At 40.2% G+C, this 20,214-nt stretch overlaps 3 protein-coding genes across 3 annotated transcripts; 2 read left to right on the top strand and 1 right to left on the bottom strand.

Annotated features, from left to right (window-relative positions):
- Positions 1-886: 886 nt before the first annotated feature.
- LOC118425673 (UDP-GalNAc:beta-1,3-N-acetylgalactosaminyltransferase 2-like) lies at positions 887-6,436 on the top strand. Its single transcript, XM_035834689.1, has 13 exons — positions 887-908; positions 1,875-2,001; positions 2,330-2,430; positions 2,915-3,105; positions 3,489-3,584; positions 3,743-3,859; positions 4,075-4,165; positions 4,465-4,642; positions 4,990-5,068; positions 5,193-5,242; positions 5,569-5,728; positions 5,900-5,956; positions 6,308-6,436. Exons 1-13 carry the CDS (start codon positions 887-889, stop codon positions 6,434-6,436), a joined length of 1,398 nt encoding a protein of 465 aa, XP_035690582.1.
- A 1,052-nt stretch (positions 6,437-7,488) lies between these two features.
- On the top strand, positions 7,489-13,363 carry LOC118422219 (protein amnionless-like). The gene is made up of 13 exons (XM_035829739.1): positions 7,489-7,654; positions 8,448-8,572; positions 8,734-8,778; positions 9,139-9,241; positions 9,469-9,734; positions 10,052-10,195; positions 10,410-10,506; positions 10,714-10,796; positions 11,076-11,229; positions 11,374-11,442; positions 11,779-11,878; positions 12,298-12,523; positions 12,904-13,363. Exons 1-13 carry the CDS (start codon positions 7,618-7,620, stop codon positions 13,069-13,071), a joined length of 1,617 nt encoding a protein of 538 aa, XP_035685632.1. The 5' UTR covers positions 7,489-7,617; the 3' UTR covers positions 13,072-13,363.
- A 120-nt stretch (positions 13,364-13,483) lies between these two features.
- LOC118422229 (DNA polymerase epsilon subunit 2-like) lies at positions 13,484-20,196 on the bottom strand. Its single transcript, XM_035829751.1, has 17 exons — positions 20,010-20,196; positions 18,839-18,939; positions 18,478-18,553; positions 18,219-18,296; positions 17,820-17,901; positions 17,567-17,641; positions 17,219-17,359; positions 16,853-16,901; positions 16,664-16,736; positions 16,252-16,393; positions 15,988-16,108; positions 15,721-15,775; positions 15,392-15,529; positions 14,883-14,988; positions 14,301-14,477; positions 13,944-14,011; positions 13,484-13,717 (listed from the first exon to the last, which is right to left on the bottom strand). Exons 1-17 carry the CDS (start codon positions 20,072-20,074, stop codon positions 13,702-13,704), a joined length of 1,563 nt encoding a protein of 520 aa, XP_035685644.1. The 5' UTR covers positions 20,075-20,196; the 3' UTR covers positions 13,484-13,701.
- Positions 20,197-20,214: the final 18 nt, after the last annotated feature.

Genomic DNA, 20,214 nt, shown 5'->3' with positions numbered 1-20,214 from the left:
TATCTATGTAATGTGTGAGATGTGTAATGGAATGGGTTTGATGAAAGAGCTGGGCTGTCTACCTGGGCTGTCTACCTGGCCTGTCTACCTGGCCTGGCTATCACGTCAGGCTACTCAGATCCCCCCATTCATAGCCCCATCATATGGCACTCAGTTGATTGACAGGCATAGTAATTGCTAATCTCCAACCTGTGGGTGACCTGAGGCTGACCTGTCCATGCGCACCACTGGCTGGGCCCTTCGGGAATGTGTCTGGGAGGCATTCCTTGCAGGAACACAAGTACCAGCACTGTGTGTAACTATGGGAAGTGTCCCAGATCTGTGAACGTGTCTCAGTTGAAGCTGTTTAGTCTTGCATTTCAGGACTACATGTATTCCTAAAAGCTGTTAGTTAGGACTATTCATTCCTAAAATGAAGTATTTGCAAAGTAACAAATGACTCCGATTTCACATGTTATATAAAACCTAGTCTAGAAGATACTCCTTTATCATTATATTTTGTAAAAAGATTTTATAACGGTTATATACCAGATTGGTCTGAAAATTGCAAGCTAGTAATTACTTAGTTAGTATTTTGTTTGTTCATATATGCCCCTGTGGTGAAATCTGCCTGTCCAATCTTCTCTGACTCCTACCTTGTTGTGTTGGGTAAATGTTTGACCTAGAAAACAGAGGTCCTGGGTTCATATCCTTTGACATGTCACAAAAGCTGTGCTGGTAATACAGGACTTTCCCCACTCCATCCAATTGTACAAGGGGGTTAAAGAGATTATTGGCAGTGGAAGGAGAAGATTGGGCTCTGTCCTGGACACAAAAATTGTACAGTGGATAACAATCCACAGCCTCTAAAAGGCTATGTGACTACCGACAGGGTCCTCCCCAGAGGATGGAACAAGGGCGGCCCTCCAGTATGTTCCTGGCCCAGCACCACTATAACGTTACTACTTTTAAAATTTAGTGTGTTTCTTCCTATTTTCCTGGTTAGGTTTGCTAAAATTCATGACAATTCACAGATTTTTGTGCCACTTTTCCAATCAGCATTGGCTGCAAAAACTTGTGACTGAATGGGCGATGATCGAAACAATAGTCGTTTCACTATTGCTAAAGGAATTGCTATTATTCTTGGAGAACTTGACACCTTCTGTCATTGCAAAATGATCCCATTTTCATGAAAACACTTAAACAGTGCAAACGTGTTTACTTCACAATCTTTACACTTAACAATCTCAACTTGTCAGAAAATAAGATTAGGCTTTCCAAAAAATAGTCATCTTACGGTCAGGTTATTTTTGCCAGTCTCTCCACTATATACTAAAAATTCTGGGGAGAAACCTGACTGAGATTGTATATCATCGTATATGTCAATATGGCATACTAGTATAGAGAACAAGGAGGTACATGTAATTATACCCCCCTTGGTCAGTACAAGTTTAGCTTTACAGTGATTTATGCTCGTCTTTCTTGTTGTACGAGCTGAGATTTTCTGTCCTAGAAGATAGATATTCAATAAAGAAAACACACACACACACACACATACACACACAGTGCTGGTACTTGTGTTCCTGCAAGGAATGCCTCCCAGACACATTCCCGAAGGGGCCAGCCAGTGGTGCACATAGACAGGCCAGCCTCAGGTCACCCGCAGGTTGGAGATTAGCAATTACTATGCCTGTCAATCAGCTGAGTGCCATATGATGGGGCTATGAATGGGGGGATCTGAGTAGCCTGACGTGATAGCCAGGCCAGGTAGACAGGCCAGGTAGACAGGCCAGGTAGACAGCCCAGCTCTTTCATCGAACCCTAATGGAATTCTGCTGGTGTCTATTTAAGGGCTCTTCATACTTCTAACACAAAGTTTCATTCCCCCACTATAGATGAGGCCAGGCCAGAGTATGACATAATTATTGGCATCCTTTCAGCCAGAGAGAATTTTGAACAACGTCGGGCTCTCCGAGCAACATGGGTGGGCTACATACAGCAGCATCCAGACTATAGCAAGAGGTATCAAACATAAAATGCAATCACCTCAGATGTGTTTTAAACATCATCTTTTCACATTATATATATATTATACCATGTTCATTGTGTCTCTCCATATGTCTTCTGTAGAAATTGCAGCATGTATTAAAGACTACCCTACGGCATTTTTAATTATTATAAATGTACTTACAATTTCTATCAATCATACGATGGATGTTGAAGCATGGTGTGATTTATTTTATTGCTTTTTTCTGTATCTAAATTATTCCCCAGAAGCAATGTATTGTTCTGCAGTTGAGATGAGTTTTGAAGTTGTCTTGTCTGACTAAATGTTGTGTTGTTCCTTCAGGATTCTGGTGAAATTTGTCGTAGGGAGCAAACCCTGCCCAGTTCCACCTGCTGACAGACTGGATCCCTTCACCTGCCAGAAACTGTCCTTGTCAGAAACAAGTAAATTTTTAAATACTGCTGTACTGAGTATGATAGCTACAAAGCTAAATGGGGTAGGTAATCTCCTGAGCCCCTGCTTCACCTATTGAGTCAGTGAAGTCAAGCTTGCCTAAGCTTGATGTTTCTGACTTAGGGAGAAGAGATGCTGCTACAGATATCGCTATGGTCTGCTCTTCATCTTCATGATGGTAACATCAGGCCTTACGAACTTGATTCTTAAAAAAAAAAGAGCTGTACACTGATAACAAAGGAATTGTTACAGTACTTCCTATGCTTTGATCATACTTTCAATTAACTTTTTAAAGTTCAAGTTAGCAAGTTCTTGCCTTTATTGACCACAGTATTGTTGAAGGTAGAAAGATGGAAATGAATAAATGGATAGTAAGAGTATTACGAATAATGGCTTAGACCTTAGAACTGTAAGACCTGTTTGTTGCATTTGAAGTTAACGTGTTTTATTGAAGCCTATTTCCCCCTGTACCAGTATGTGCAGGAGAGGTGGTGGCCCTCAGTCTGGCCTCCCAGAACAGTCTCCCCAGCAGCCAGCAGCAGACAGGTCCAGTGGAGACCCCCTTCACTGTCCACCACCCTGTGGTCATCACCAAGCTGGGTGTGCTGGGAGGGGACATACCTGCAGAAGGTGTCAGAGTCAGGCTGGTAGACTCTGCAGCAAAGGTAAAAAAACTAGCTTCAAAAACTACATTCATAATCCAGTAAGCTTGTCTGAGTTAGCCTCCATAGGCATAGCAGGCTCTCTGCGCCTTTTTTTGTCTTATTATACACTTTTTGCTGATACCTTTTTTTTATTGGGTAATTTGCACAAAAACAAGTCATCAGCATAAAAGGGAATTATAAGCCTAGAAAAGGCATAGAGAGCCTAATATGGAGGCTAGCATACGTACTTACCATCCTCCTCATAGCTAATTCCTTCCCCTTCACTGGGAACACGCTGATAAACTAACTCTTCTTTGGCACTTCTTTTTCTTTGGCGATTTCGATAGAAAATGATATGGACTAGAATTATCACATGTTTTGCCTTATCTGTTTCCTTCCTCCAGGAGAATTTACTGAGTGTTAATTTCACATCAGATAACCCTGGGATACATACAGGGGGCAACACTTTTAAGGCTGTGCAGAATTATGTCTTACCAAAGGTGGGATGTATGTTTACTATTCTCCTCCTCATCTTGAAACTTTGAAACTTTATTCAGAAAATATCTTCCTTGTCTTTAATTTGGTCAAGATGGTCTTATTTGGTTGTTTGAGTTAACCTGTAAATATCAAAGCAGGTATTTGTTTTTCTATGCTGCAGGGTTTCCAGGGGACCATCACTGTTGAGAGCCTAGCAGCTGATAACGAGTTGTTGGTGACATTTCCACTGGACCAGCTACAGGTCAGCAACAAAGGAGGTGTACTTCAACTCCGAAAGGTGAGACTCTGAAAAAGTACAATAATTGTACAATATTTTATTGGTCATTAATATCATAGGACAAGAAAAAAATTGGTTATGCATACTTTGTTATTTAAAAAAAAAACAAGCAGTGTATAAAAGAGGAAAGCAATTGATGGTATCCCACAACTGTGACTTCAGATGATGATGATGGTGATACTTTCAGGAATAACACCTGACATGTTGATTTTCAGAAAGTTGACTTCATGCCTGAGTCAGGGTATCTTCCTCATCACACCCATGCCCAGCAGCACACAGCAGCCACATTTATGTACAGAGTCTTTGGTAAGATTCACAACTTCATTACACTATCATTGATAAGATATTATTACTCTGGTATGTGGTCTATTCCATTCCATAGTCACAAAATGAAAGTTGATTTGTGCTGGAAGTATTAGCAGCCTATTTTTCTGAAGGAACATGTACTTGTAATACTAATAGTGATTTAGTATAGTGAAATAAAGACATATCAAGGATGTTATTATCTCTTCTATAAATGTCCTTCTATACAATGTAGCAGCTTGAGGAGAAATTTCCAAAGTTATTCAGCCAGGGTTTTAGTCAGTCATATGTTTTGTATATAGAGCCAGAGTTCTTGGAGCAGGCCCCTCAGGACCTTCGTGCCAAAGAGTGGTCAGTTAAGCTTGGTGCAGAGCAGCAGCATCTGGAGATGGAGGTGGAGCGGTACGGGGACATCCTCCTGGTGGAGGAAGTAGAGTTCTACAGAAACCTGCCAAAGAAGATCCTGGGGTTTTACAAATGGTAAGGATACATTAAGGTTGCTGCCTTCATGAATATGTTTGTTGAGGATACATAAAGTTGCAGTACATTCATATGAGAACAGTGGTAAAATTTCATCAAAGTATGTTTTTGATAAACTTGCTACAAGGTAGAGTTTTGTAGCCTGATATATCTTCATAGAGAATGCAGAAACTCTATTGATACATAACAATGTCATATACTTACTGCTCATTCATAAATGATTGACCAGTTTAGGATTTTATTCTCATGGCAGACTTTCTGTAGATCAATTCATTTGTATTCCTACCATCAGGATGCTGATTGGCTCAGATTGTTTTATTGAAAACACTGTTTCTTTCTTACTTTAGGGTCACTGAAAATGTGAAGTTCAACTTTACTTTGAAAACTGATGATGACTGTTTTATTGATGTGGACAAAATAGCAATGGTGAGTAAGATTACAGGTAGAGAATACACCATTTTGATTCCTAAGTCTTTCATGCATGATTGCAATGTTCCAAAGCAGTGCGCTTCATCTCTAACAGTGTTTGCATCTGTATGATTTTATACAGGGGATTGAGACTCTAAAACTTCGGGAAAAAAGCAAAGTATGGTGGAGTAGGTAAGTCTGTCTTACCTTTGATGTTACTTATCAAAAGTGATTAACAAATATTGTGACTATCTCTCATGCTTGTTTTAACTTACCGTGCTCATTTGGAGAATGCAATGGTCAATTCCTAACTTGGTGTGACAGTGTGGTTAAGCGCCACCAACTGACCAGTCCAATGGGTCTGGACCATTTGGTCTAACAGTTATGGTCTTGGGTTAGTAAGCTGGCAGGCCCATGAAAAGCTGTATACGTACTACTTGGAGATAACCATCACTTCCTTCTACTCAGTGCAAAAATTGTGATTCCTGAGCTTTTCACTAGCTATTTTTCACCCTCAGATTTCGTAGTGGCTGGGCAGTGGAACACCATGGGAAGTGGGCAGAGCAGGACTACCCCAGCCCTGTCTACCCTGCCTTCGCCTGTGGAGCAGGCAACATCCTGTCAGCTGACCTTGTCTCCTGGTTAGCGGAGAATGCACACCAGCTCAGGCCATATCAGGTGAAACATGTCAGCTCTTGTGTGTGGATTTGGCCTTCTATAAATCTGTTTTTGTTCATATCTTGATCACATATAGCATTAAGACATCAAAAACTCTATAAGTGCTTCTTTTCATGAGAATAAGATGTATTCTGAAATTTATCATGGAACTTGAAATTCTTTTTTGTCTAGGGAGAAGATGTGTCACTGGGGATCTGGTTGTCTGCAGTTGGACCAAATCTTATATCTGTATGTAATCCAGATACTTATTTGTGTTCTACATTTTTTTTTCATTTCTGATAACATGATTATATATTGCACTTTTAATGATTATTGTATATCCATTTTGGAGAAGTCAATAAACAGTATGTCATTACCTTGAATAGTTTCATTTCATAGTTTTTTTTTGTACACAACTATAGTCTTGATACCTAGCTAACATTTCTAGCGAGACCTAGCTGCAGTACCAAATAGAATCAGTTAGTAATGCGCAGAGGAAGGTGATGGTTGGTTACCAAAACTTTGGCTAGTTTTATGTTGTATTTGTTTTGTGCAAAGAACTTTGTTCACCAGTATCCCATGTCCTTTATTTTACCCCAGGACCACTCCTGGCAGTGCGAGGAAGGCTGTACTACAGAGATGTACTCCTCCCCTGAACAGCAGCCGACACAGCTGATGACGTTGTGGAGCAACCTGCAGAAGTGTGGGAATCCCTGCCAGTGTCCATGAAGTGTTCTCCCGTGTTTGGGGAGAGCCACACCCCACACACGTTAAAGAACCCACTGCACTTATCGAAAAGATTAGGGGACTCTCTCAGTGTGAGTGGATCGAAAACCTACAGACTGGTCTCCGGGTTGATATTTTGACCTTTTCAAAGGTGATAGTCACCTGTCTAAATGAAAAAAAAAAGAAGTGCCACTCCATCCTTTAAGCTCATGAAAAAATGATTTTCTGTCTTGTATGATGGAAAAGATCCATCTAGAAAGGTGGACACTATGTACACTATACTGCAGACTGTTAGTTCCTATCTATGTACCAGTACCCATATAAACCTTTTGTATGTATGCAGCTATTAAAGCCTCCAAAGGACCCATCTGAATATTCTTGTCTCTACTCACATTCCTACAGCCCTATCTATTGATGTACTGCATGTGGCATATGTGAAATATACCATATGATATCCCTCATTCAAGTATATCCTTTTATTCATGCCTGGGCAAGGAGGATCACAGTGTGCAATGTATATTGTGAGTGAAGAATATAGATAGAAATAAAGAATTTTTAAAATTCATTTGTGTTATGCTTGGCAATGATGTCTTTGATGTGAATATCATTAGATACTAGTAGAGAGATCATTCATTTTGTTGGTACAACAAATATTTTGGTCAATGCCTCCTTTTTCTTGAAAAATCATCAAAGGCAAAGGAGGTGAATTAGGAACACATTTCGTTCAGTTCTGTAGGTATTCAGCGATGTAAACTCAACTCTAAGCCAGGACGTTCACTCCAGAGGAAAAAGGGGCGTAAAGTTTGCTAAAACTTTGGTTGGACGGGAGAAACCATACGGTAGTAAGGGGTAAAGTTTACTAACCTGTTTACTTTTCTTCTTACAACTCATTTTGGCGGGTAAATTTATAAGAAAAACTAAAAAAAAATGTAATGTTATGTATCGCCTACTGCAAACGATTATTTTTTTCATTTTGAAAGATATCTTTATATATGAAAAGATATTATTTGATACCCCCCATCCCAGCTTTAAAGATTCAGCGGTCCAAGGTAATTAGTTCCAGACGTCACTGTCTGGTACGGGCCGCGCAAAAATATTCTGAGAAGACGGGAAAAAAGGAACCACAGCGCTAACTTCCAAAACACCGATCTACTAAACAGTGAGCTGATCGTCTGCAACCCTCCATGATGAGGGAGATACTTGTGTTGTTTCTGATACTTGGTAAGTTGGATTTTTAGGGTACGGTTTTCGAAGAAAAGCGCTCGATCATGTCCATCTGTGGGGACCGCTACCTGATGAACTTTGGCACGGTCTTCTGTCGAGAATTTTCTGTTGTTTTCTTCAAGGGGATTGCGGTACTTTGCTCGGAATATTTTAGTTCTGACACCTGTGCTCTTCGTATAGGACACTAATGGATGTATTTGTTCCTATAATTGTCTGAAATGAGATAATTGATAGGTGGAATTGAGGGATGGGGTGGCGAACTTACGTAAAGAAAAGAGTCAACAAAAGAGGCTAATCAGCTACACTTAGCGCCATTTACACCACGGTAATCCGTTTTCACAGGTTCACGGCTTGGGCCACTGATGTATAATCCGTGGAAAATCTCATTAGGGAACAATGATTAAAACTAAAAGAAAGATTATCTGGTTTACTGATCGATTCCAGCGCCAAACCAAGTGCAAATTTTTATTTCGAGTCGGCATATGGGCCCGTCTAGGTCAATCATCCCTAAGGAGGGGCGGACCACTACACACGTGTAGGTAGGGACGGGTCGTTATACATATGAAGGGATGTTCAGATTTTTGTATTGATTGTGAAGGTTTATTCGAATAGATTTGACCAAGGAGAATGCCCAAGATTTGACATGGAAGAAGAGTACCAAATAGAAAGCAGTATGGATGGCAAACTTTCAACTGGCAATAATGACATTGCAAAAAAGTATCCATAAGATCCTAGTTATAAAAGTATGGCAAACAGTCCACTTGTACTTTGTACTTCCTTTTGACCACAGCTGGCAGCAGCGATGCCGTGGTGAAACGTTGGATCAAGTACTCGGACTACAATGATGCAGACAACTGGGGAGGGTTGAACAGAACACCTTGTCCTACTGACACCATCAACTTAGGAGCCATGCAGGTACATGTCAAACTACTGAATCATCGCCCTCTCGTGTGTATTCTATATGGTTGTTTCTCACAAAAAATGTTTGTCTCAAAACACAAGTATTTTATAGTTTTAAGCTATTTGTCATCTCTCAAATCAGACTTGCTGATGATTTTTATCCTCTTTTTCCACAGCCCGTATCAGTATACATCCAGTCCAACCTGACCATCACAGAGTTGGTAAGTATCAGCTCAGCAGAATTTGACCACCTATGCTCATATTTTACCTTCAATAGGATAAACAAGAATGATGAAGATGCTAAGGTTTTTCTCTTAATCAGCTTTCATATGTGAATGCTACATGAGCACATCTTTACAAGTGAAGGACGGTAGAATGGGAAACTTTTTATTTTTTGTGCTGGGGCAGACCGATGATGATGATGATGATGGAGCATATACACAGTACTTACATAATGTAGCTTAATTGTTACATTACATCACATCCCATAGATGAAATAATGTTTTGCTATCATTATTGTTCCACTGCTGGTTCTGGTATGTGTTCTTCAATTAACTTGTCTCTTTTCTAACCCCCTGAAGGCACTTCCTATGACTGGTGAGATAATCCTTGGCCCTAACGTCATCCTGGACTTCCCCGCCAATCCTGCCAACATAGACCCATCTTGTCAAGGTGCCACTCCAGGTCAGGATCAGATCTTTACCTAAATAGCTTCTTAGACAACCAGCACTCATGTTAAGATCAGCCTGATGAAATTGCGCTTATAGCGGCCCAATCAATATCAGCCCCCTCCAGGAGGAGCCTGTTGCAGCCTCAACAGCAGAGATTGCATTGCTCAGCCAAGTGTTTAAGAAGTAGGAAACGTATACGACCCTGAAATGTTAACCGATGATCTTTCCACTGTTATACAGGTCAGCTTGCAGAGTTCCAGGTGCAGACCCAGGAGTGGTTCAACCTTAACAACTGGGAGGTGTACGGTTCCCTGGCTGATGCCCAGCAGGGTGATGTGTCTAAGGAGGTTGGTGTGCTGGACATTGAGAAGATCCCCTGCAGCAGTGGCGGGGACACCACAGGGAGCTACATACGGGATGAAGTTCTGTTTCCTGAGAACCACTCCTTCAGGGTCAACATGGGAACACAGCCGCTCAGCCTGCAGAGGCTCAACTTTGCTGGGAAGGTAGTCCAAGCAGACCTTTTTGTTCAGAAGCTGCTTGTGAGAAACTGAGCAGTGACATAATTTCTTACTGCTAAATTCAATCAGTGGTTACAGAAAAAAAATACCATCAGCTTGTCTTCATGTACATGTTTTGGAAACACAAAAATCAATCTTGTGGCTTCTACCATGTATCATACCATTGACTATAAAAGTAAGGGATTGTCTATTCTATCCCCACATACCACATCAAAACAGCCTTCTTTTTACCATGCACTGTCTTCACGTTATACCAATGTAATGCGTTTTCTATGTTTATGATGTGATGGTTTGTTGCACAGGTATACACATCCACAAATCCATTCAGTGACTTCCTGAACACTGTCAGTGGAAAGTCTCAGCTCAACCCAGGAGCGGACAGGCCTACTGTGAACATTGGAGGCTCCTGTACTGATGTCACAGGATGTGCCTGTGGGAATGACGCAGTATGTATCTACTTCTCTCTCTACCACATCCAAGTCTGACACTAATTATAATGAATATGAAACTTTCGTAGCTGTTCATATTTCTGTTTAGACCGCTGAATTCTTTTAAGTTATGAAGGTTTAAAGTTAGTACCCATGTATATCTATCTTGTCCTTAGTGCCTTATCAAGAGTGACTGTACTTATTAAGAAACTATGAAAACCTCCACTTTCAGATGAAGACTGTGATCTGTGCTGCAGTTCAATGTCAAGATCGAGGTCTACAGTGTGACAATCCCCCTACCCCACAGGGACACTGCTGTGGCGTATGTGGTAAGCGATGCTAACAGCCATTAACGAGTACAGCACTCACCGAATCCAGGGATGACAAAGTTATCAAAGGATCCTTTACATATCTTTCCACTTATCAGTTGTGTAATAATTATTGGTAATGCCAGGTTTGTAATTGTCTTACATTGTTTGCTGTGGTGCTAGAAACTTCTGGTGATACCTGCTTACAGAGCCTCCTGTCTTTTCTAGGGGCTGTCCTGACCATTGGGTATGGAGACAACTTCAACTTCCAAAACTTGGAGAGCTACATCCGAACACAGTATCTGCAACAGGTAGGAATGGTGGAAATACCAATGTCATTTTCAAGAAACAGAGAAAAGCTTTGGGTAAAGCAACCTAGACAAAAGTATGGAAAGAGTTGATAGCATTACATTGAACATGTGCAACTAAAGCTCATAAATCAGAGGTCAAAGATATCTTAATCTGTCATCATATCTCTGGAAGTCAGAAGCTAACAGTAAGACGTAAATTTGATATTAAGATGTAAAGTTGGCTTTCTAAAGGCATGTTTGAAATTAACCTGGACCAAAATTTTTATTATTTTTTTTCAGGACAAATATCAAGGCGTGAGAACGATCCTATCCAAGTCTGCGGTGTCGCGAGCAGGACAAGTGCAGCTTGTGCTTCAGGATAACGCCCCAGGCACACAGAATGGGCAGACTGCTGCTGCCATGGCACAGGAGGTCAGGGACACCTTACCAGCAGGTACACAACACTTGGCCTTATGTCCGCTGTTTGCAGGGGGTTCAATTTTTATTTTATGGTTTCAAACTAATCTGCTTAACAGTGCGACACCAATGTCCGTAAGGTTCTACTTAACCTCTTTGAAATTTTTGTCATCTGTTCTAGCTGGCCTGGGGATAACTGCTGTTGATGTACAGGCCTCTACAAAGGGATCAGGACCATCTGGACAGACAGGTGCGTTCAAGGACAAGGGCAAATAATATCACTCTTTTCTTGGTGGTGACAAATTTAAAAAAAATCTTAATTGTCATCATTAATATCAGTAGACTGATTGTTTCCAAAAGTAAAACTGTACAGGAACTAGAATGTCACGTACCATTATATTGTATAGTATTTAGTAGTTGAACACTTTTTTTCAACCTGAAGCGAGGTTGCTTTTACTCATGATCACCTTTGTTACTTCCTACAACTTGTTGCTGGTTCACAGAGATTTGTCAGAGCTGACCCATCTATGGCAATTGCCAACCTAAGTTAATAAAGCATAACTTCTGTTCTTTCTTCTCCTTACAGGTGGCCGTATGGCTGGAGGAACAATAGCAGGGATAGTCATTGCAGTCATCATTGTCCTCCTTATCATTGTCCTGGTAGCCTTCTTCGTCAGACGTAGGAGGTACTGTTATTATGGTTTTATATATTTAACACTTTGTCTTCCTCAATTGAGGTGATGCATGATGCTTCTTCAAGTAGGTAGCATTGCAACCCAAGGGCACACTGAATATGGTGATATGGAAATGAAGATTCCAAATACATTAATTAACATTAACCAAGTCCTGTTAAGCATATATTAAAGTTGCAGGCAAAGTTGCCTGCCAAATTTAGATTAAGTGAACCTCAACTGTCCAACAGTATAGATACATCAATAGTTGAAATGAATGGTAGTTCTTCTATTTGTACTGTTGACAAAAGTTGAATGAATTATATTGTTAAATAGTGATATGTTTAGAAAATGACATTCTTGTACATGAAAAAGATTAAAAATGTTTATATCAGTTCAGCTGGGTCATAAGTGCTTCTGTTTCCCTTCCACAGCACCCCACTGGAACTGAGTCTACCAAAGATGCCGAAAATGCCCAAGATGCCGGCCTTCAATGGGAAGAAGACTCTCACCAACGAGTTTGAGATGGGTGGAGCCACCTTCTCCAACCCGAACTTCGACCCCAACAGCCCTGACCACTTCAGCCTGAGCTACAGCGGGGTGGAAGATCTGGGCAGCAGCAAGGGCTTCAACAACCCCATGTACGACAACCCTGTGGAGGTCAGTGTTTCAACAAGATTTCCCTTGGCATAACTCCTGCTGCAACTTAATCATTTACTTGATCATCACAAAAGGATAGGAAGATATATGAACATCCTAACAGACTGTGAAACATTCTAATCTAGTCATGGCCACGAAGCAATCTGGGTAGACCTGCTGTCTATTCCAAGAGCAACATAAAGCCGCTACAATTTGTGCTCTATTTAAATGAATATTATAAGGCCTGTGCTCACTTAATGGGGAGCATAATTTTGCATTTCATGAATTGAGCATTTCAAGTATGTCAAATGGCTCTCCTTCCTCAGTGCAGTTTTTTGTATGTTGTACTAGCTTCATGTATTTCTCCTGTGCTGAAGTCTGAACACTGGTTATTCCTACAGGATAACCCCATGTACAGTGACACCAGCCTGTCAGGTACCATGGACCCGGCCTCCGTCACCACCACCCCACCCACCACTCCTGACGGGGACACCAGGGACGGGGGCATCGAGAACCCCATATATGGGGTGGACAACCTCCAGGAGGTGGTGATGGATGCGGAATGCTGAAACAGCCCCTCAGTCCTGAACCAAGCAGTGCTCACCTTTAATCAACCATGCTTACATATTCTGAGAAAATTTTGTACGCTTTTGTAAAAGTGTAACGTTATGCCGTCATGTGCAATGTATGCACCCACCTTAACACAGCATGAAGGGTATGTAGTTTATCAAGCCACAAATTTATCTTAGTAAGCACATGTGTGTACCTACTGGCCAGAAGACCACAGAAAATAAGGCTAACTACATCTTGTATTACCTCGATTGAGGTTTGACATTCAATAAGATACGCCAAATACCAGTAGAAATTACTCAAGCAAAATCATATCCAGCTGCTTGAGTAATTGCTATTTGGCAGATCTTGCTTTAGATTTGTCATATCCTCTTCATGTAGCACTAAACTTACAAAAACACCATATCAGAGTAAAGCTTTGATGTACAACTTTTATTGATCTTATATACGGTTACACTTTACACATCTGTTCTTCTGATTTCAGGTGATTAAGAATAAATGCACAATTCTCCACAGATTACATTCAGTAGTTTGTCATGACTTTTAAAAAGGCACTCTTTTAAATACATGAAGCACAAACCAACATCTACTTGTTATAATATGATGTTCCATGACAGCTGGACGTGTGCTCAATCTTGGATTTGGCTGGAAGCAAACAAAAAGATTTTGGTTCACACATGAACGAATTGTACAGTAAGAAAATCTTTAAAAAAAGTTCATAAGCCCGCAACTTTTTATATCGTAAATAATCTGCTTTGAAATAATTAATTTCTTGCAGTCTAGGGGAATATTGGATTTCATGTAATAAGAAATGTTAGGCATTGTTATCACTAACTGCCTTAAAAAATATAATATACATATTTTCAAATACCTGTCTTCCATTTGCCTGGTTGCTGGATAGTACACCTTGAAGACTGCATCATTACATGCAAAAGAACCCTGAAACGACAAAACAAATATACCTGAAGTAACGTGCATGTGTATTTCATGTATTGAAATTAAGGGCAAAGGTGTTTTTGTCCACGCAATTAATACATTCAAGTTGATTCAACCATTCCAAGCTTACGACGCCATGATGCAGACAAAAAAATTATAAATTTTACAGAAATTGCAACTTGGAATTGTTTTGCCATGGACAAGTCTGATAACAAATTGTGCCTGAAATCCTGGTTCATACCTTACATTGACACCTTAAAATGATATGTATAAAGTGGAGTGGCAAACCCACAGGATTGGCAAAGGTACAGTCCACATGTGTGTTGCTGTAGGCATCAAACTTGTCGGCCACCACCACCACATCGGGTAGAGGGTAGACCCTGAGGGCGTGGTCATGACTCCAGTACACAGGCTCTACGTGCAGCGGGAGGGGACACAGGTGGCCCTGAGAGGCAAGGGTCTTCACAAACTGTAACATACACAGAGATGAAAATCGTAAATTTATGCTGTGATTTATTAATTTAAAAAAAAAAGACAAGTCAAAAGGCCACCATTCCATATAGTAAATGGATACAAAATTGATCACAAAGCAGGACAGTAACACAGGTGGCCCTGGGAGGCGAGGGTCTTTATAAACTGTAACATACACAGAGATCTTAACTTCATGCTGTGGGTTTAAAAAAAGAGGAGTCAAAAGGCTTCTGTGTAGGTTAACACGCCATTCCATATTGCAACTGGACACAGAAAGCTGGTACAAAAACGAGATAACCAGGATTCTGAATATTCATGTATGATGATGGGAGACCTGTAAAAATACAAATGTAGATTCCAGCCAGATTGAGCTGTGAATAGTTGACTTGGAAGCCAAACTTACATGCGTTGAGATGTCTCTGTCCGAGGGAAACTTGACACAGTTTCGGCACATCTTGGTGACCATGTCCTCACGGAACACCACAATCTCCTGGGTGCAGTACTGGATCCTTAGAAAGAATACCGGTATTACAGTTTAATCAATAACATTGCACAGAACCAGCAATTAGTTCGAACCAGTTGATAAGAGATGTGTAACAGTTAATGTACACATTTAACTTTTAAGCCTGGTATATCATGTGGAGCAACAGTAGTAGTAGTAGATTAGTAATAGTAGTAGTAAATCAGAAGTAGTAGTAGTAGTATCCAGTCTTTGATAATACTTCTGCTGTGGTCCATCCAAGGCAGTAGTCCGCTTTCATGAGGCATTACATAGTTATTAAGTAAAACAGATCTCAGATGAGCTGTAGCTCTGATGGCAGAGGTAAACCTAACAATTCAAAACAGACTTACTAAGTAATCTATATCAACTGATGGGGCTAAAAAGTATGGTACATGTACTCTGATCCCTACCTGCAGGGGTTCGTGGTGAATGTGGCAGTAGGTACTTTCCTCCTGAGTTCTTCTGTCACACAGTCAGGAATATTTGGTCTGGGCAGGACGTTTCCTGGGCCAGGGTCCTGGCTTCCTGGTACAAATATGAACCTAGAACTGAACAGGAAAAGTACAAAATTGTTCAGAACTCAAAACCTGCTAGCTGGAATGTAGTCAATTTTTCTAGGAATTTAAGTTGTGAACTTGTGACAGAAGGCTGGTTATGCTTCAGCAGTGTGGATATTTATGTAATAATATAAGGCCATGAAAGGTTTGAGTATACCAGACCCAATAAAGCAAAGGCTTACCTTTCAACTAGACTTGGAAACTGTGCAATAAGATTTCCCAGTCCTCGAAAGGACTCTGCAACAAACGAAAATAAAACAAAATTTGTGCCGACAGTAGTATTTATTTTACATATTTCTCTATTGATCTTGACATGGCAAATTTAACTTTAAAAACTTACTGGCAATGAGTAACACAGTCTGGTCAAGATTAAGTTGCTGTTTTAAGTGCAAAACAGATTTTCTTCTAATCAAATTAAAAGTAGATGCAAACAGTATAAACTTAAATACCTCTTAGGGTTTTGATGTGGGAGCTTCCAAATGGACTTGATGTGAAGTTTCCACACAGCACAAAAGCTGTTGGACAGATCTCGCTGTAGCCTGTGAACAACACTCTCAGCTTCTCCATCACCTGAAAAAATAGCACAGACACATTACGACACAGAATGAAGATGAAAAAATCGCCAGTAGTCTAGATCAACTGTTATTACAAAAAAATACCAAAAAAAATACCAATAGCAGAGCACGGAAAACTGTCATTAAAAAATTTTGCACCTTTGAATCATCAAGCCACACATCTGAGAGGAAGACAATCATGGCATCTTCATTTTCTCTCTCAATCACTCTCAACTTGGTGGAGGCCTTGGCACATGTTGCAGATGGACCACCAAAGAAATTGATGTTTCCAAAGTAGGCCCTGCAGATAACAGTGAGTTGTGAGACCAAAATAGGAAACTAACACATTTTACAACAGCTCTTCCATGAAAATGCATGTCTTACTTTGAGCTTTCGCTTTTTTCAAAATGTGTTTTTTTAAGGCTTCAATTCACTTACATTTACTACAATGAATGTGGCATAAAATTCTAATTACTGAAGATTATCATACTTTCTCATACATCATTTTCAGTAACTGTGTATATTGTTACATTGCTGTTACAAGAGCTGTCTTTATACATGTACAATGTACCTTGTTGTCTTTGCTGGTTCAGGTGGAGGAAACCCAAAGGCAGTTACATGGAAAACCTGGTCTTCGTACCATCCTGAAAAACAAAATGAGTGTATTTTTGTGTCAAATTGAAAACACAAAGTGTGTTATGCAAAATAAAATCAAGTACATGTGTACATGTCAATAAAGTCTTACAAACAAGTTACTTACCTTCAGCAAGGACAAAGCAGTTCTCTGTGAACAAGCCATTGTGAAAGTTGTACAGAGCAGTTAAGGAGATGGCTCTCTATGCATTGGTAACAAACCAACCAAAAATTTGACTTGGTATTGCCTTGGTGCGCTGTGATACATGCATATATAGTTTGCAACCCTGGAGCTCAGGATCATCATGACTGTCATATAACCTTTATTATGTCATACCTGGGCCATGTGGACAAACATTTGCTTTATATAGATAAATATTTGACCATTGGGCAATCCTATCTGTGGTACTTTGGGCAATACAGAATACTCTGTGTTATATTCTATAATAAACACAACTGACAAACGATGTACCCTAGTTAAGGAAAAGGATATAGTTTGACTGAGGTCCATCTTGACTGCTCCAGTAGGATCTTCCAGGTAGTAGCTGCCAGGCTTGAGCTGAGTGACCATCCCCAGCACAATGATTTCTCCCAGCTTGGCAACACTGCCTAGCAGGTACTCCACAGGTCTCAACTATCAATGGCAACAAAACAAGTCACACTACTGATTCAAAGACAAAGACTCGCTACATCAGTGTCATGCTGCTTAATACAATGACTGTGCAAAGCTACGGTGGCCCACCTTTGAAATGTACACTGCATTTTACACACAAAGTATGCATATGTGTATCAAGTGCTTTAAACAGCAAAAGATTTTCAACATCCATTTCTAATTGTTTACCTGGAACTTCTTTGTCTGGTGTACAGGGTTGGCTCCCATGACAGGAGGTGTAAACAACTCATGTCTGGATGTTCTCTGTGGGAATGACAAAATCTACTTCAACAGAACGCACAAAATATAGAAATTATTTCATGATTGAATGCTACGAATCAGCTATGTATTCAACACAAGCAGGAGCAACAGTGCTGCGACACTGGAGGATATTTCTATGAAGAAATATGACAAATATAGTGTATAACTGTGTGCTGCCAACCTGAAATAGGACAGTGTATCTGTCCCTGAAGAGTTGGGCCTTGTCTGTAGCCTGGCCATGTAGACTTCTTGGTGCTGTAGAACTGTGAAATGAATGTAAAAAACCTGTCACCCCTAACCTAATAAAATGGTACCTACACATAAGAACTACTACAAAACACTGAAGCCACAATTTGACAATACAGTAATTAATACCTACCCCTGAAAGAAGTTTGTACTTTCTTTATCCATGAAATATAACATAAGAGAAGATAACTGATCTTTTGAAAACATATATGTTGACAGATGATTAACATGTAAGATTTCAAAAGGTGAACATCTAAGCATTCTGACGTTACTATTAAAACATACATGTATGTACATCAACTTCATCTTAAATTAAGATAGGGCATGTACTTACGGCATAAACTTTTTCCTTTCTGAGTTGTAATCAAATTTGGGAATGTCAAAAGCATCAATTACACTGAAGACCTGGTCACTGCAAAATAATGATAATAATGAAGATTAATAATAATGGATAACATGTTACATGTACTTTGGCAGGTAGGTTGGCTGACAAAGACACAACTGTACATCAAAATAGAAACATCTTCTATATAATTACTGCCCATCTTGCCATTCAAAAGTCACAGTCACCATGTTAGGTCTAAAGCATTTACCTGTCTTCCTCTCCTCCTTGCACACAGTCATTTACAGCTGCTTCTAGTGTCAATCTGTCTATCATAGAAGACTCCACTGGAAGAAACACAACACTTGTCATCATTTCAAAATGGTGAACAACAAAAATGGAAAAATTAAGGAAAGCCAAAATGTGCAATCACCACACATTTTTCTCTTACAATACAAATCATAAGTCGACATGCAGTCTCAACAAAGTTAAGGCTTTGGGTTGTGGCTTTTGTAACAGTGTTAGACCCTGCCTTCCTACTCTACAGGAGATTTTTATTGGCACTGCACAAATGACACCATATGAAAAGCCTGCATGGTCATACCCCAGAAGGGTAAACCCTTGTTACTCACAAGGTTGTTTCTGCACTGCCTCAATGATCCTGTCCAGCCACTCTTCCCTCTCTACCTCATTCACCGGAGTCAAGGCTTCAACCAGGAACTTACTGGCCTCGCTGTAAACATAGCTGTGCTTTAGTATCCCATTCATATCAACATAATTTAACCACTGCATTTCTTTTTCCAATACTTATGATATTAAAGAGTAAACATCAACAGCATTCTAGATGCACAAATCATATGTAACGTTACGTATCCATCGATATCAAACGATTTAGCCCCATCATGATCTATTGTAAACTCCTCGCAGTTCAGCCCCTGGCTGCCAAGAGAGAGTAGTCGGCCCACCCAATAACAAAAACAATACTGGTAAACATTTCCTAATCCTTTTTATAAGATTTAACGTTAAGTTACAGTATCAAGGTAGCAGAACACAGTATTAATGGGCGAACCCCGGGGTGTATGACGCGGGTACATAAAATAGTACGGATAAATTTGTTGAAGGAGAGGTAAAAAGCCTTATTTGAGGGGCAGCCAGATATAATCTGTGCTACGTGGTCACAGAAGGTGTCGACTCTGAGACTGCATGGTTTGGATTGTGAAAGTTTTCTATTTCGTGTATAAATGCGCTCCATTACGCAACTGCCTTTCTAGCGTGAGCCGGCTGCAGTTCTATGACCTCCGCAGAGGGGCATTTCAAAGAGGGCGTGAGCAGACGATACGCCGACAGCAACTCAAACATATCCGATTTTGCTATTCCAAAAGTGCACCCTACTATATTTTTTAATGCGTCGAAGCCAGTCACCTTGAGGCCCTTAACTATAGAAATCCCCATAGGCCGAAAACTGTGTTCTGCTACCTCAACACCAGATTTATGGGTTACTGGCAGTGACTGCATAATAAGAGACAAAATCATAACGTGATATGTAAAATTCAAACATGTAACATTCCTTTGTTGGGGCAAGGACGTTAAAACATTTATTGGTCTACAATTGGTATACATGGAGACATGCCTAGGAGACCTGCTTTATACCTGAAACTTACGATGCCCCCCTCCCACCTTACGTTACTTATATTTTACGTTAATTTTGAACTTCGTAGAATGGACGACTCCAACAAGAAATATTACTAAACTATGACTAACTTCAATGTCTTAGTTGACAACCACAATGTAGCCCCAACTTACATCCTTAGTGACAAACCGTGCATTTTGAAGGCGCTCACGATCGAAGACTTCAGTCGTCCAGCCATTTTGCTTGGTGCAAAATTTCCCGCCAAATTTTAAGGCTCTGCTTGGGGTTTCAGATACCACGCAACAGTTGATATAGTTTATAGTTTATCACCCCAGTATCTCTTTTATTCATATGCATATATTAGTATATAACGTATAA

This window comes from Branchiostoma floridae, chromosome 1 (genome assembly GCF_000003815.2).
Source record: "Branchiostoma floridae strain S238N-H82 chromosome 1, Bfl_VNyyK, whole genome shotgun sequence".
Lineage (NCBI taxonomy): Eukaryota > Metazoa > Chordata > Leptocardii > Amphioxiformes > Branchiostomatidae > Branchiostoma > Branchiostoma floridae.
Note: the sequence above shows the minus strand (reverse complement) of the source record. Positions and strands in the feature narration are given on the sequence as shown.